At 42.7% G+C, this 17,346-nt stretch overlaps 1 protein-coding gene across 1 annotated transcript in view; it reads right to left on the reverse strand.

Moving 5' to 3' along the window:
* PUS7 (pseudouridine synthase 7) overlaps nucleotides 1-17,346 on the reverse strand; it is an 86,177-nt gene that overhangs the window by 35,350 nt on the left and 33,481 nt on the right. Inside the window, exons 6-10 of the mRNA XM_069765096.1 lie at nucleotides 6,786-6,897; nucleotides 4,010-4,087; nucleotides 1,553-1,681; nucleotides 798-923; nucleotides 655-716 (exon numbers count right to left, since the gene is read on the reverse strand). Of these exons, the coding sequence (XP_069621197.1) occupies nucleotides 655-716; nucleotides 798-923; nucleotides 1,553-1,681; nucleotides 4,010-4,087; nucleotides 6,786-6,897 (507 nt within the window). The remainder of the gene's footprint in view (nucleotides 1-654; nucleotides 717-797; nucleotides 924-1,552; nucleotides 1,682-4,009; nucleotides 4,088-6,785; nucleotides 6,898-17,346) is intronic.

Consider the following 17,346-nt stretch of genomic DNA (forward strand, 5'->3'; position numbering starts at 1 on the left):
GCAGGTACTATCAAAGAATTTTTACCATTGTCATGAAGTACAATATGTCACGAGAAAACAATGTCAGATTCACTGGGATCCGTTGAAGCGTTCCAGAGTTATAACCTCATAAAGGGACAGTGGTCAGAATTGTAAAAATTGGCCCGGTCATTAACGTGCAAACCACCCTTGGGGGTAAAGGGGTTAAAAAAAACCAACAAATGTCTAATTTATATTATTAAAATGCAGCAAATTCTAGGCATGGTGTTTTTCATCACAGAATTCTCAAGAGAACTTTAAAAACACATGTACACACCACTAAACATTGATTTCATGGCTTTTCAAATGTGGAGGGTGACAAAATAAAAAACTGTACCCCCCATCCCTATCACTTCCATGGCTCCCTTCCCTCTTGCTCTACCAGTCTCTGTACAAGCCAGGCACCTGCTACCTGTGGGCACACGAGATGTCATCATAGAAGGGAAGATTATACAGAGAACGGAAGAAAACCAGGGAGCAATGGTAGCACCAGGGGAAACAAGTGCTGAATGGGGGGAGGAGGGTGGGGCTTCTACATTATTTTTTATGCCTCCCACTGGTATCGGTCCAACTTTTAGGATTGAAGACATTTATCACAGCATGGTTAAGAGTTTTTTTTAAGAATTGTCTTCATACCTCCAGGCCTTGGTTTCAGGATCAGGTCTATCATTTCATTCCAGTTACTCTGAAGAATAGCTCTTTAACATAAAAAAATAAAATAAAAATCAATACAGCAATTTATAAAAAAAATAAATATGTTATTGAATCTGACAACATACCTTCCCACCTGGTAGGTAGGAACAGCAGTTGTTCCAAATCTTTGCATGCCATAATAATTTATAAATCCAATATCCCTGAGAGAGGTCATGGCTTGCTCCACTTGTTCATCTGTTCCGGTAATATTTCTGCCAAAAGACGTTCAATATGTATAAATTATACTTGTGTTTAAATAGCATCTCCTTCCTCTTTTGCTTAGTTATACCTCCTTTTGTTAAGAAGAGAAGTATAACTACCATATTTTTCGGATTATAAGACACGCTTTTCCCCCAAAAAAATTAGGAGAAAAATGGCGGTGCGTCTTAAAATTCTAAGGTTGCTTACCAAGGTGCGGCTGCAGTGGAGCGGGGTCACAGGAGACAGGGTCGCCACTTCAGGAGGCCAGCGGCGGCAGGATAATCAATGGGAAGGAGAACTCCAAACAGAGAAGACATCTTAGGATAGCCCAGGTCCAGCAGCGACAGGACATCCCCTCCTCGCAGCCCAGGGCCCGAAGAATCGCCCCTCTCCTGCCGCCACTGGCCTCCTGAAGCTGCGACCCTGCCTCCTGTGACCCCGCTTCACTGCCGCCGATGCCCGATAAGCTACTGCAAAATGGGACTCTATGACGCACCACCATTTAATTTAAAAAAGGTTTTCCTTATTTTCTGCCACAAAATTTGAGATGCGTCTCATGGTTCGGTGCGTCTTATAGTCCCCAAAAATTAAGGTAATTTATTTTTCTAGGTCTTTTGAAAGATGATATGAAATGTTTTACCTTAAAACAACTGTGAAATGATTTCCTTGGAGTTCACCCAATTTCAGAGGATTCTTCTGGTATGTAAAGTTTCCCAATTTGAAGTTCATTAAACATTTGTTTAAATGAGCTAGCCTTTGTGCGGTTATTCTGTAAAATAAACAAATATTGCATGCACAATTCAATATCATTACTAGTTTTACTAGTTAAATGGTTATTACAAAAATAGTAATTAAAATAAAGAATTATTATTTATTGCTATTATAGCGCCATTTATTCCACAGTGCTTTACATGTGAAAAGGGGTATATGTAATAAAAACAAGTACAACAATCTTAAACAATACATGTCAGAGGCTGGTACAGGAGGAGTGAGATACGGGGTGAGATGAGGAGGTGGTGTGTGAGTGGGAAATGCTGATCCAAGATAGGGCCAAGTCTGCGATGCCAAGAGATGAGAGAATCTGTAGCAAGACGGAAGGGTCCACTGTGCTGAAGGCAGGGGACAGGTCCAGGAGAAGGAGGACAGAGTAGTGGGTCTTTGGTGACTTTAGTCAGGGCAGTTTCGGTGTAATGATGCGGTCGGAAGCCAGATTGTAAGCAGCTGAAGAGGGAGTGGGAGGAGAGAGGACAGTTCAAAATAAAGGTGTTGTTCCAGTAGTTTTAAGTCTTAGGGGAAAAATGATATGGGCGAGACAGAGGTATGGGTCAAGGGAGGGCTTTTTGAGGATGGGAGTGATTGAGGCATGTTTGAAGCATGAGGGGAAGGCACCAATTGTTTAGTGACAGGTTAAAGAGATGGGTTAGGGTTGGGATGAAAACTGTGGTGAGGTTTGGTATTAGGTGGGACGGGATCGGGTCAAGTGCACAAGTGGAGAGATGTTATATAGAGAGTAGAGAGGAAAATCTTCCGTAATGTTGGAGAAGCTGGTTTTGGAGGAGGGGGGCTGAGTAGCTAAGAGGAGGGGCTGTGGGGACTTTAGGCAAAAGCTTTGTCTGATGTTATCAATCTTTTGCTTGAAGAATGAGGCAAAGTCTTCAGCGGAGATGAGAGGGAGGGGGTGCTGAGGGACGGAGGAGAGAATTGAAAGTGTTGAATAGCTGCTTAGGGTTGTGAGACAGGAAGGATATGAAAGATAAGAAGTAGGTTTTTTTTTTCCTGCAGTGAGTGTGGACTTGGAAGTGCTGCGGGACTGTTTAAATGCGATGAAGTGCTCGTTGGAATGGGATCTTTTCCATCTCCGCTCAGCAACCCTAGAAGTCCGTCTCAGTTCTTTAGTCAGGTTGGTGTGCGAGAGTTACCTGTTGATTGTGCAAGCTTTGGTATGTGTGAGGGGGGCAACCAATTTGAGAGCTGCAGCTGTTGTGGTGTTATATTGAGCGACAGCAGCATTTGCATTGTCTGAGGAAATTATGTCTGCAAGAGAAAAGGGATTCGGAGAGTAAGTGTAGAAGTAGATTTCTGTAGGGTGTGAAAGTTTGTGGTGTGGGGATTGTGCACCTGGAGAGGAGAGGGAAGAGAATGTAAGTAGGTTGTGGTCAGAAAGAGGTTGTGGTTGAGTTAGAGAGGTAAGATAGGGAACAGAGGAAGGTGAAGATTAGGTCCAGTGTGTGGCCATCCTTGTGAGTGGCTGTGGAGAACCATTGAGTGCGGCCGAAGGAAGAAGTGGGAGATAGAAGCTTAGAGACAGCTGAGTGGGAGTTGTCAATGGGGATGCTGAAGCCACCCATGGCGATAGTGGTGATATCAGCGGAAAGGAAATTAAGTAGCCAGGAGGTGAAGTGGTCGAAGAAGGTGGTGGCTGGCCCTGGGTGGTAGATGACCGCTAGCTGGAGGTTTGAGGGGGAGTAGATGCGCATACAGTACACCTCAAAAGAAGGGAGAGTAACGGAGGGTGGAATTTGGGTGAAGGAGCAGTTATCTGACAGGAGAAAACCAACTCCTCCACCATGCTTGCTGCTGGGGTGTAGGGTTTGGGAACAATGGAATCCACCATTAGAAAGTGCAGCTGGAGAGGCTGTGTCAGAGTGGGTGAGCCAGGTTTCAGTGATGCTAAGGAAGGAAAGTTTGTTAGTAACGAAAAGATCATGGATGTATGATAATTTGTTGCAGACAGAGCACGTGTTCCAGAGAGTTCCTGTTAGAGTGCCTGGGTATAAGGTTAGAAAGGTTGCAGAAATGTGTGATGCATCGTGGATGGGAGGTAGACATGACTGGGGATGTGGTGAGGAGAAACCATGATTTGGAGTGTTGAGGAGCAGAGAAAGCGTTAGTAAGTGGGGGCAGGAGAGGGCATGAGATGGCTGTCTGTGTTTGGACATAATTTGGTGATATGTAAACACTACACACATTTGTGTGAAAACGAACGTTACTACTGCATTATAAAAAAAAAACTATTATTTACAATTAGGTGAATAATGAAATCAAACAAAGGAATTTGTGCAGCAAGTTCTAATTAGCTGATATTGAAATGACTTACTTGAGAACTGCAATTGCTTGAACAGTAATAGCCCTTTTGTCCTTGGTCCCCATGTAAGAAAATATGTTGGGTTTAACCCTGTCTCAAAATGAAACAAGACAAAACATAAATATTCAATCTTACTCGTTAGGTACATTCCATGTTGCCATAAATATGATCAAAACGCTTACATATAAATTGGAAGATACCCTGTTGACGTTTCAGTCTAATGAAAAGAGTATCTCTTTATATGCAGATGATATGATCTGGTTTCTGGGCGATATAGAATCTGCTCTTCAACTGGCTATAAATAATGTTAAAGTGTTTGGCAAATAGTCCAGCCTCCTAATAAATTAGGATAAATCGGTCCTATTATATCTGGGCCCATTACCATCATCACTCAAAGCTGGGTTGAACCAATTACAGATTTTTACCAAATTTAAAGGGACACTGTCACCTGAATTTGGAGGGAACAATCTTCAGCCATGGAGGCGGGGTTTTTGCGTGTTTGATTTACCATTTCCTTACCCGCTGGCTGCATGCTGGCTGTAATATGGGATTGAAGTTCATTCTCTGTCCTCCATAGTACACGCCTGCGCAAGGCAAGATTGCCTGGTGCAGGCATGTACTACGGAGGACAGAGAATGAACTTCAATCCAATATTGCAGCCAGCGGGTAAGGAAATGGTAAATCAAACACCTGAAAACCCCAACTCCATGGCTGAAGATTGTTCCCTCCAAATTCAGATGACAGTGTCCCTTTAAATACACATATACACATATGTACATATCAGATCATGATGAGTGCTAGGGCAGACAAATTCATAGATCTTAACTTACGTCTGCTTACTGGTAAATTTCGGAGTAAAATAGATGCATGGTGCAGTCTTTTCCCCGTCAATTATTAGTAGATGTAGCCTAATTAAAATTGTTCTCATGCTACAGTTATATGTATTGCATAACTCCCTAGTGTGGATTCACATGACATTTCATAAAATACATCCTCTTTTTAGGGAACTTCTATGGAAGAAAAAACTTCCGAGTATTAAATTAGAGACACTTTGCCGGGATGAAGATATGGAGGGGTTGGCAATTCCAGACCCATGGATGTATTACATTGATTATAATTTGCCACTCTTTCACAAGTGGGCTCAGAAAGATAGTATGAGCAAATCAAAGGTTTGATCTTACAGGAATCCATTTGGAGCTCCACACTTAAGTGTTTTAGAAATAAGATTACCACCAGGTGGTAGTTTTATATCCTCCTCTGTAGCCATGTGTAAGGTATGGGACTGGGGGGGAAAGGTTTTACCAAATTCAATCCAATCTGGAATAACCCCTTCTTACCTGAAATCTTTAAAATTATAAGACTTAACACATTGAAAAAAAACTTAAGCAGTTTTTTCAAGATATTGTCTTTAACCCCTTCACGACATACGCCGTACATATGTGTCTCTCCCATCTTTCCCAACACGTCAGCTGTTTTAAACAGCAGATATGTGCCCCTAACAGCCGCAGGTGGAATCGCGATCAATCTCTGACAGCGGCATTTAATGTGATCACGCCAGAAGTGCGTCACTAATACCGCCCATCGGCACCCGTGTCACATGACCGCGGGTCGTCTATGGGTTGGCATGACAACCCAGGGTCTGCAGGAGACCCCTGTGTTTGTCATTGCCGGATTGCTATGAGCACTGCCCAGCGGTTGGCGCTCATAGCAATTGAGCATTTCTGCCACACACACGCAATCTAATCATCAAATGTGTGTAGCAGCGGCGAACAGATTAATCGCAGAATTAATTCTTCCATGGAGACTATTGAAGCAAGTGAAAAGTAAAAAAAAAGGTTTTTAAAAATATTTAAAAAAAAATATAAAGGTTTAAATCACCCCCCAATGCTTTCTATTATCCATCCTCTTACACTTATAGGCCTCGAGAAAAAGGAGAAAGGAAGGAATAATCGAATTTAGAACCTATGAAAGCACAGTTAAAGGGACTCTGTCACCTGAATTTGGCGGGACTGGTTTTGGGTCATATGGGCGGAGTTTTCGGGTGTTTGATTCACCCTTTCCTTACCCGCTGGCTGCATGCTGGCTGCAATATTGGATTGAAGTTCATTCTCTGTCCTCCATAGTACACGCCTGCGCAAAGCAATCTTGCCTTGTGCAGGCGTGTACTATGGAGGACAGAGAATGAACTTCAATCCAATATTGCAGCCAGCATGCAGCCAGCGGGTAAGGAAAGGGTGAATCAAACACCCCAAAACTCCGCCCATATGACCCAAAACCAGTCCCGCCAAATTCAGGTGACAGGTTCCCTTTAATAAGAATAAACTCTTTGTTAGATGGATGGATATGGTCTCTACTCAACGACTAGTTAATACTAATTCCTGTTGCTTTATTGTTATTTTTGATTTATTGACATCTAGATATACAAATACTATGATTGGCGTGAACTAATCTGGAACTATGTCATTACCCTATGTTACTGTTTTCTCTTCCTGTTTGGAAAACTGTATGTAAAGTGGTTTTGTTTAACCCTGCTGTTGTCTTCGGTCAAAAACGACCGACCTTGAACGTCAATATTCTTTAAAATATTCAAGATGCGGCTCTGAAACCCGTGGCTGACCGACCCATCCTCATTTAAGTCAGTCAACCACAAGTTTCAGAACCGCATCTTGAACACCCCAAAAAATACCAAAATTCAAAATCGGTCTCCCCAGACCGAAGACAACAGCAGGGTTAATAAAAATAATCTGATTCAGAAAATAAATTACACCAATCCTGAAAAAGTACAGACCTTAGAAATTTGGAAAGCACATTAATGGCATCCATTGTGTCCTTGTTTTCTTTGTACAGCACAAAATGGCAAAAGCTCCCCCTGGATTTTGGCCAAGAATGTTTACGTGGATCTTAAAATAGAAGGAAAAAATAATGCAGGATAGTAAATAATCGTTCTGCCAGAAATGCATGTTGGCCTTTAGTGAGTAGTACTGTAATGTAGACAAAAATAAGATCACATATAAAACAAAAGGACCTATTAAGTACACAAAATAATATACAGAATTTGCACAATTTGTTGACAAAGAAAAAGGTATTGCTTTTATATAACCAGTTAATAATGTGTGTTGGCATTTCCAGTTTTTATTCAGGGGCATGAAATGCTAGCTTTGCTTACCTGAAGGTGTTCTGACCTCTGTCCAAGTGTATAGCATTAAGAGCACAAGAAAGTAATGTTTAAATTCTACTTCTATCAAATGTTTTTTGGGGGGCGGACATGCAAAGAGAACTATGGCTGCATGGTCATTCCACTTTTTAGAGTACAATGGCATCCAGCAAATGCGTGGCAGGTCGCAATGGTCTTAGAAGCAGGAACAGGCTGTGAGAAAATGAACCCTTTCTAAAAGTATCAGGAATTTTGTTCTGAACAAAAACATATCTTTGCCTTATGAGATTAGAAATTAAGAAGATCTCGTTTTCAGACTAGGACAAACATGTTGCTCTATTAAACCACATTTAAAGGGGCTGTTCAATGAAAATGTTCATAGTATAAGTTGTTATCTAGGAATGCTCGGGTGCTCGAAACATATATGTTCGACTCCCTGTGGCTGCATGTCTTGTGGCTGTTCTACAGCCGCAACATATGTGGGGATTGCCTGTTAGACCATCACATCATGTGTTGTGGCTGTCGAACAGCTGCGAGACATGCAGCCATGGAGACTCGAACATATTATTCGAGCACACCAAAGTCACTCAATTGAGCATGCTCGGATAACACCTTATCCAAGCACGTTCGCTCATGATTCGTGATAACTTAATGATCGGTGGGTGTCCCATTGCTGGGACTGGCTCTGTTCAGTAAAACGAATATTAATTATTTTTATTCCTAATGGGAAACTTCTATCCTGATTAAAAAATAATGTGGCAGGTTGTATACCCAACCACCACTCCATTCATTCTCTATGGTACTGCTTAAAAAAAGCATAGAGAACTAATTTAGCAGCAGTCAAGCATGGCACTCCATTATAAGGGGGATAAAAATTCCCCATTTTGCAGGTGCCAGGGTCATACTCCAACTGGTCATCAAGTTATCACCTGTCCTTCAGATAGATGATAAAGGGGTTATCCAGTGAAAACAAGTTAAGACAAGCATAGTATCGCTTCTACCAATTAAAAAAGATGCATGCTGCATTCACAGCAGAAAAACGAAAAATGATGTGATGTGAGCTGACAAGATGAATGCAAACCGTGCTTCTTGCACAATGCAAATCTCCTAGTAAAGGCTCAACAAGTATATTTTGGTGATGGTTCCATGCAGGTAACAAAAAATGCTTATTTTTCTAAGTGTAGGTGCGCACGGTCAGTAATTGGCAGCACTTTGGACGCAGCACATGTTCGCTCAGTCCAAAGCGCTGTTGGCTTTTGAATGCAGGCGATTCAGCACGTTTTCATTGATCCGTGTGGAATCACCGCATCCAATACATTGTACGGGTGGTATTTATCTTGCGGGGACTCACGGCTCCGCAAGATAAATTGACATGCTGCGGTCTGGAAAGACACGCCGCATGTCCACCTCCGCAGTTAAGCTGCGGGTGTCATTGCACGCATAGTGGACATGTATCCACTGTGCTGTAACATCTGGACGCTACGGATGTACACAGCGTTCAACCCGCAGCGTTTACGGACTGTGTGCACTTACCCTAAAAATTTTAGCTGGGTGACAAAAAAACAACAACACAACACCATAGAATCAAAAGTAAGCACAAAACCTAAAACTATTGTTCCTGGATGAGCATAGGCAAATGTGACCAGACCTTAGAAGCTTAACTCCCAGAAGCTCATTTTTTACCCTAAACTTTTAGAGTACATAACCATTACAGAGGTGTTCCTTTATTATGTGACCTACACTAAAATGAGCAGGATAATAACATGGCTGTCAGTGCAAAACATTTGAAGTAGAAGACATGCATATCACAAATGCAAGACTTCTTCATTTCCCAAAGAATGATAGCAAATATACCGTATTTATCAATGGGGGACAATGATGGAATTTAGATTAAAAAATGCACCACTACTTATTGGCATGCAAAACACTTCATGCTTAAGGCATGCAGTCATATCATACAATCGTATGGTCTTGCTGATTGCAAATTCGGGTAGTACGCAATAGCAGGACATTGAAAAGGCTGTACTGAGAAACGAGCTAAAAAATGTGACAAAAGAACACTTGTATATCACTAATTACACACAATAAATTCCTACAAAAATGTAGAGGCATGTACATTGTAATAAAAACAAGTGAAATACAAAAACAGATTTAAATGCACCAAGCACAGAGATGAAAAAGTGCTAGTTGACATTTACAGCCCCTAAGGGTCATGTTACATAACAAAAGGGTGTGAACAACTTTGCAACTATTTTATTTTATTTTTTCTTTTACTGCTTTAACATCTGAAAATAAAAGAAAATGAAGACATTTTTAAAATAGTCCTGACTTTAAAATATCATACCATTTTGCACATACAGTTTCTACGCTGATCTTTGTGACTCCATTGAACAGACTGAAACATAGTTGTGGAAAAACAAAAAAGATTACATACATGGGCTCATTCACCAGTCATTGATTTTTCTCATATTAAAAAAAGGCCCGAGTTACATTATTTTTCTCATATTAAAAAAAGGCCCGGGTTTCATTAATGTATTTTTTTTTATCAGAGTTTGGTCAGAGCTTCATCAGTTTTTCACGGTTGAAAAAAACAAAACGATAGACAGAGTTACACTGGCGAGTTTGATCCAACACTCTGATCTATATCGGACAAGTCTCCTTGCTTTTGCTTGAACCATTTGGTCAGAGGAAGAAGAATCAGACATGTGAATTAGACCATAGAATATCATAGGCATGCGTGAAAAACCTGACATCACGCAGACAAAAAAAAATTGCTTGTAAAGGAGCCCTAACTTGTATATTATTAATTGAAATCTTAACTCATTCTTGGCATACCAGTCAAGGAGGGGCTCCTAAAAAATGACTGACCGCTTCCCTGTATAAGAGTGCGTGCAGAAATACCAGTCAATGACTGGCAAATATTTCAATTAATACAATTACAATACTGGATATTTTCCCATAAATCTACATATCAATATGTTGAGCTCTCCTGCTCAAATTGCATGTTAAATATGATTTTAGTCATCTCTGCTAAAAGCTGCTACCAAAGTAAAAAGCAAATAAAAAAAAATCATGCATAAAGAAGTATAGGTGTTCATAACAAATAGAAAGATTTACGGTACTTCTACACAAGTCAAAACACACATTGAATACTATTTACAATTTTTGTAACAGTGTATTTAAGGAATCATGCTGAACTGATGACCCCCAATCATACACCTCTACTCCTGGCATCACTCCTGCATTATTACAAAACACAAGTGATTGTCTTTCAGTTGTCTCTCATGTACTCCCTCCTCTATCTGAAAATGAACCTGTCAAAAACTTAACTCCTTGTGTCTCTGCTCGTTCTTCTCGACCTTTCTGCAGCTTTCAACACTCTTGACCACCCTCTCCTACTCTCTAGACTCCAGTCACTAGGCATTAAGGACACTGCTCTCTCCTGGTTCTCCTCCTATCTTTCTGACGGCTCCTTCAGTGTTCTGTTCTCTGGCTCCACTTCATCTCCCCTTTCTCTTGCTGTCGGGGTACCTCAGGGCTCAGTCCTTGGCCCCCTTCTCTTCTCTCTCAATTGGACAGACCATCAGCAGATTTGGCTTTCAGTACCATCTTTATGCTCATGACACACAACTATACACGTCATCCCCTGACCTTACCCCCGCTGTACTACAGAACATCAATGACTGTCTGCCCGCAGTTTTTTTCAAATTGATATACAAGTTTTTAAATTCTTTGTTCATATTTTTGTCATTTGGACAATTTCTTCTTATTCTAGTATGTTCTCCAAATGGGATTGATTTTATGGAATATGTTTTGGGTGACTGCTTGACGCATGCAAGCTGTGACAAAAGAGCCACACTAGGATCTAAACGCGTCGCTTGGCCGCCAGTGCCTGTCCACGTTTATAGAGGATTCTGCCGTTTGAAATGTTTTATTACTTGGAAAAATAAAGGAATGATTTTTTTAAGGAGCTGGAACGTCTACTCTTTGTAAATCTGCATATCTGTCACGGGGCTACCGCGACAGAGGTTCCAGAGAACCCCAGCGCTCTGGGCCTCATTCACACACAGTGAACAGAAGCTCTTCTCCTGTATTTTGACCTGGCTGCTTTGTGCCAGCAGTGCAGGAGTTTACCTTGTTGCCGAGTTACTGTGAGCTGCTGGGTCTCTCAGCTGAAGTGGATTTTGTAATCTCCTCCTCTATATAGACCCAGCCTTTAATACAGCTACTGTCAGTGATCAGTTCTGCTGCCTGGCTTGGAGGTTGAAGGAGAGTAGTATTGGAGCTTGGAGGTTTATTTACAGAGATTGGTGTCTGCTGTTTTGGTTGCATGTTAAACCTGTTTTCCTTCCTAGTTTTTTCCTTCTCTTCCCTTCTATGTGTTACCTCTGTGGTTGCGTGAGCATTTGGTGAGTTTGAGACTTTTTGTTACCTTGTCTGTATACCCTGTTTATTGTTGTGGTTATACACTGGTACAGTCCTCCTCCCTGGGGGGGAGAGGGGGCCACTGATAGGGCTTGCACAGGAGACAGGGATATGCTGGCAGCTCAGGCCTCCTAACCATCATAGGTACCCCTGAGATAAGGGAAAGTCAGGGCCCCATTATAGTGGCAGGGACAGGTGCGGGTCCCAGTACGCCGTCCTGCCCCTTTATCGCCGTTAACGGCGTGACAATATCCACGTTAGATTCTGACGGACTTCTGTGCACCAGGGGCAGTTGGTGAGCTGGCTAGGGCATTTAGCCCAATTTTTTTTCTTTGTATTATGTTTGACACCAATCTCTCCTTCACATCCCATATACAATCTCTTGCCCACTCTTGCCACTTACACCTAAAGAACATCTCTAGAACACGCCCTTTTCACACCATGGAAACAACAAAAACCCTCACTGTCGCCTTGATCCACTCCCACTTGGACTACTGCAACGCTCTATTAATTAGCCTCTTCGTTACTTGACTTTCCCCTTTCCAGTCTATCGTTAATGCAGCAGCCAGGATTGTCCATCTAGCTAATCGGTATTCAGACGTGTCAACTCTTCGCCAGTCATTACATTGGCTGCCCATTCATTATACACTGTGTGCAGAATTATTAGGCAAGTTGTATTTTAGAGGATTATTTTTATTATTGATCAACAACTATGTTCTCAATCAACCCAAAAGACTCAAATATCAAAGCTTAATATTTTTGGAAGTTGGAGTGAGGATTTTTTTTTAGATTTGGCTATCTTAGGAGGATATCTGTTTGTGCAGGTAACTATTACTGTGCAGAATTATTAGGCAACTTAATAAAAACCAAATATATTCCCATCTCACTTGTTTATTTTCACCAGGTAAACCAATATAACTGCACAAAATGTAGAAATAAACATTTCTGACATGCAAAAACAAAACCCCCCAAAATTAGTGACCAATATAGCCACCTTTCTTTATGATGACACTCAACAGCCTTCCATCCATAGATTCTGTCAGTTGCTTGATCTGTTTACGATCAACATTGCGTGCAGCAGCCACCACAGCCTCCCAGACACTGTTCCGAGAGGTGTACTGTTTTCCCTCCCTGTAGATCTCACATTTTATGAGGGACCAAAGGTTCTCTATGGGGTTCAGATTAGGTGAACAAGGGGGCCATATCATTATTTTTTCTTCTTTGAGACCTTTACTGGCCAGACATGCCGTGGAGTAGTTGGAGGCATGTGATGGAGCATTGTCTTGCATGAAAATCATGTTTTTCTTGAACGATACCGACTTCTTCCTGTACCATTGCTTAAAGAAGTTGTCTTCCAGGTCCCACAAGTTCATCTTTGAAAATACCTGTTGTGAATTCCGTTCTGGAGCTCCCTCCTGTGGTTGCTAATGGTATTTTTGTGATTTCTGCCCTTGGGCTCCCTCTGGTGGTTTCGAGTGGAACTGCTGCTCCTTTAGGTAACTGTAGCAGCTGCCTTCACTAATCGCCTTGCCTGGGTTTGTTATTTAAACATGCTCTGGGCTTTAGTCCATGCCTGCTGTCAATGTTCTTGGTTGGGTTTGGTTCTCTCCTTGGAATTCTCATATGGCCAGTCCTTGTCTGTAAAAGATAAGTTTTTGCTAGTTTTTGTTTGTCCATTTGTTTGGACTCTATTGCTTTGTAAATATGTCTCTTTTTGTCCAGCTTGTCACTATGTCTTATTCTGGCTAGCTGGAAGCTCTGGGAAAGCAGATTTGCCCCTCCACACCGTGAGTCGGTGTGGAGTTCATTTTTGTAAACTCTGCGTGGATTTTGTAGTTTTTTATACTGACCGCACAGTATCCTTTTCTCTCTGTCTATCTAGTTTAGTATTGGCCTCCTTTGCTGAATTCTGATTTCATTTGTGTGTACGTCATTTCCCTCTCCATTCACAGTCAATATTTGTGGGGGGCTATCTTTCCTTTTGGGGGTTTTCTCTGAGGCAAGATAGCTTTCTATTTCCTTCTTTAGGGGTAGTTATTTCTTAGGCTGTGAAGAGGTGTCTAGGGAGAGTCAGGAACATCCCACGGCTATTTCTAGTGTTGTTGTTAGGATTAGGGACTGCGGTCAGTAGAGATACCACCTTCTCAGAGCTCGCTCCATGTTGCGTTTTAGCCACCAGGTCATATCAGTGTGGCCTCTTAACCACCAGGTCATAACAGTACAGCAGGCCGGAAATGAGTTAAATGCATCTCAAAAGAAGGAAAAGAAAGTTCTGAACCATTTTTTTCTTCTGTGCTCTGTTCTGTCTTTTTTTTCCTCTTGATATCTGGGTGGTGCTGGATATATGCTCTGGTATGGAGGTTCAGAGTTTGTTTTCTCGTGTGGATCAACTTGCTGCAAGAGTCCAGAGTATCCAAGATTATATTGTCCAGACTCCGGCTCTAGAGCCTAGAATTCCTACTCCTGATTTGTTTTTTGGGGACAGATCCAAGTTTTTGAACTTTAAAAATAGCTGCAAATAGTTTTTTGCTTTGAAACCCCGTTCTTCTGGTGATCCCATTCAGCAAGTAAAAATCATCATATCCTTACTGCGTGGTGATCCTCAAGACTGGGCTTTTGCTCTTGAAACAGGGGATCCGGCATTGTTGAGTGTGGATGCATTTTTTCAAGCGCTCGGATTGTTGTATGACGAACCTAACTCAGTAGAGCATGCTGAGAAAACACTGTTGGCCCTGTGTCAGGGTCAGGAAGCGGCAGAGTTATACTGCCAGAAATTTAGAAAATGGTCTGTGCTCACTAAGTGGAATGAAGAGGCTCTGGCTGCTATTTTCAGAAAAGGTCGTTCTGAGGCCCTTAAAGATGTTATGGTGGGCTTTCCTACGCCTACCGGTTTGAGCAAATCTATGTCTCTAGCCATTCAGATTGATCGGCGCTTGCGTGAGCGCAAGGTGGTGCACCATATGGCAGTGTCCTCTGAGCAAAGTCCTGACTCCATGCAATGTGATAGGATTTTGACTAGAGCAGAAAGACAGAAATTCAGACGTCAGAATGGCCTGTGTTTTTACTGTGGTGATTCTGCTCATGCTATTTCTGATTGCCCTAAGCGTACTAGGAGGGTTCCTGGGTCTGTTACCATTAGTACTGTACAGCCTAAATTTCTCTTGTCTGTTACTCTGATTTGCTCATTGTCGTCCTTCTCTGTTATGGCATTTGTGGATTCTGGCGCTGCCCTGAACTTAATGGACTTAGAATTTGCCAAGCGCTGTGGTTTTTCCTTGGAGCCTTTGCAGAGTCCTATTCCCTTAAGGGGGATTGATGCTACGCCATTGGCCAAGAATAAACCTCAGTATTGGACTCAGTTAACCATGTACATGGCTCCAGCACATCAGGAAAATATTCGCTTTTTGGGGTTGCATAATTTGCATGATGTTGTTGTGCTGGGTTTTCCATGGTTACAGGTACATAACCCAGTGCTGGATTGGAGATCTATGTCTGTAACTGGTTGGGGTTGTCAGGGGATACATAGTGATATTCCTTTGATGTCCATTTCCTCATCCCCTTCTTCTGAAGTTCCTGAGTTTTTGTCGGATTTCCAGGATGTATTTGATGAGCCCAAGTCCAGTTCCCTCCCTCCTCATAGGGACTGCGATTGTGCCATTAATTTGATTCCTGGCTGTAAGTTCCCTAAGGGCCGACTTTTCAATCTGTCTGTGCCAGAGCATGCCGCTATGCGCAGTTATGTAAAGGAGTCCTTGGAGAAGGGGCATATTCGCCCGTCTTCGTCACCGTTGGGAGCGGGATTTTTTTTTGTTGCCAAGAAGGATGGCTCCTTGAGACCCTGTATAGATTATCGCCTTCTCAATAAGATCACTGTCAAATTCCAGTACCCTTTACCTTTACTTTCTGATTTGTTTGCTCGGATTAAGGGTGCCAGTTGGTTTACTAAAATCAGTGTGGCCTCTTAACCACCAGGTCATAACAGATACCAGCCCATACCAGTACCCACCTCCACCTTGCTGGCGTCTGAGTCGGAGTGGAGCTCTCTGCCCTTTACTGATCCAGCCTGTGGCTCTATCTGGCCCATCAAGAGTCACTCATTTCATCAGTCCATAAAACCTTTGAAAAGTCAGTCATAAGATATTTCTTGGCCCAGTCTTGACGTTTTATCTTATGTTTCTTGTTCAAAGGTGGTCGTTTTTCAGCCTTTCTTACCTTGGCCATGTCCCTGAGTATCGCACAGCTTGTGCTTTTTGTTACCCCAATAACGTTGCAGCTCTGAAATATGGCAAAACTGGTGGCAAATGGCATCTTGGCAGCTTCACGCTTGATTTTCCTCAATTTATGGGCAGTTATTTTGCACCTTTTTTGCCCAACACGCTTTTTGCGACCCTGTTGGCTATTTGCCATGAAACGCTTGATTGTTCGGTGATCACGCTTCAAAAGTTTGGCAATTTCAAGAATGCTGCATCCCTCTGCAAGACATCTCACAATTTTGGACTTTTCAGAGCCCGCCAAATCTCTCTTCTGACCCATTTTGCCAAAGGAAAGGAAGTTGCCTAATAATTAAGCACACCTTATATAGGGTTTTGATGTCATTAGACAACACCCCTCCTCATTACACAGATGCAAATCACCTGATTTACTTAATTGGTAGTTGGCTCTCAAGCCTGAACAGCTTGGAGTAGGACAACATGTATAAAAAGTATCATGTGATCAAAATACAACTTGCCTAATAATTCTGCACACAGTGTAGAATCCAATTCAAAGTACCGTATTTTTCGCTTTATAAGACGCTCCGGATTATAAGACGCACCCCAAATTTTGAGGAGAAAAATAGGAAAAAAAACTTTTAAATAAATTGGTGGTGCTTCTTATAATCCATGCATCTTATTGCTTACCGGGGGTTGTGGCTGCAGTGGATCAGGGTCACTGCTGGAGACAGGAGTGAAGTGTTGCTGCAGACTGAGATGAGGGGGTGTGCAGGTGTCCTGTGCTGCAGGGGGCTCCGATGCTGCAGGGGTGTCTGGTGCTGCAAGGGTGCCTCCGATGCTGTGGGGGTGTCTCCGGTGCTGCGGGGGGCTCTGCCAACATTTTGTGAAAGGCCAGAGCCCCCCAGCAGTTCATCTATGCTTTCTTGTGCGGTGGACTTCGGGAAAATGGCTGCCGGGATGCGGCGCATGCGCAGATGGAGATCTTGGGACCAAGATCTCGAGAGATGAGATCTCAGTGCTGAAATCTCATCTCCCGAGATTCCGGCGGTCATTTTCCCGAAGTCCGTCGCACAGGAAAGCCTAGACCAACTGCCGGGGGGCTCTGGCCTTTCACAAAATGTCGCCAGAGCCCCCCCAGAGCACCGGAGACTCCAGCATCATCCTGGGCGGCAGCTGACAACCGCAGCAGCAGCCAACCGCGGCAGTGGTGGCGGACACCCCCTCATCCCAGCCTGTAATTGTAAGCGGTATATCCGCTTTGTAAGACGCACCCCCTTTTCCCCCCCAAATTTGGGGGAAATAAAGTGTGTCTTACAAAGCGAAAAATACGGTACTTGTTCTCACCCACAAAGCTCTCCACAGTGCGGCACCCCCTTACATCTCCTCCCTCATTTCTGTCTGCCTAACCGACCGCTGAAATCTGCAAATGACTTTCGACTAACCTCTGCACTAATCCGTACCTCCCAGTTCAAGACTTCTCCCATGCTGAGGACTATCCACAATTTGCATAGTTTTAGGCGATCCCTCAAAACACATTTGTTCAGAGTGGCCTATCACGT

The sequence above is a fragment of the Ranitomeya imitator genome, chromosome 4 (assembly GCF_032444005.1).
Source record: "Ranitomeya imitator isolate aRanImi1 chromosome 4, aRanImi1.pri, whole genome shotgun sequence".
NCBI lineage: Eukaryota > Metazoa > Chordata > Amphibia > Anura > Dendrobatidae > Ranitomeya > Ranitomeya imitator.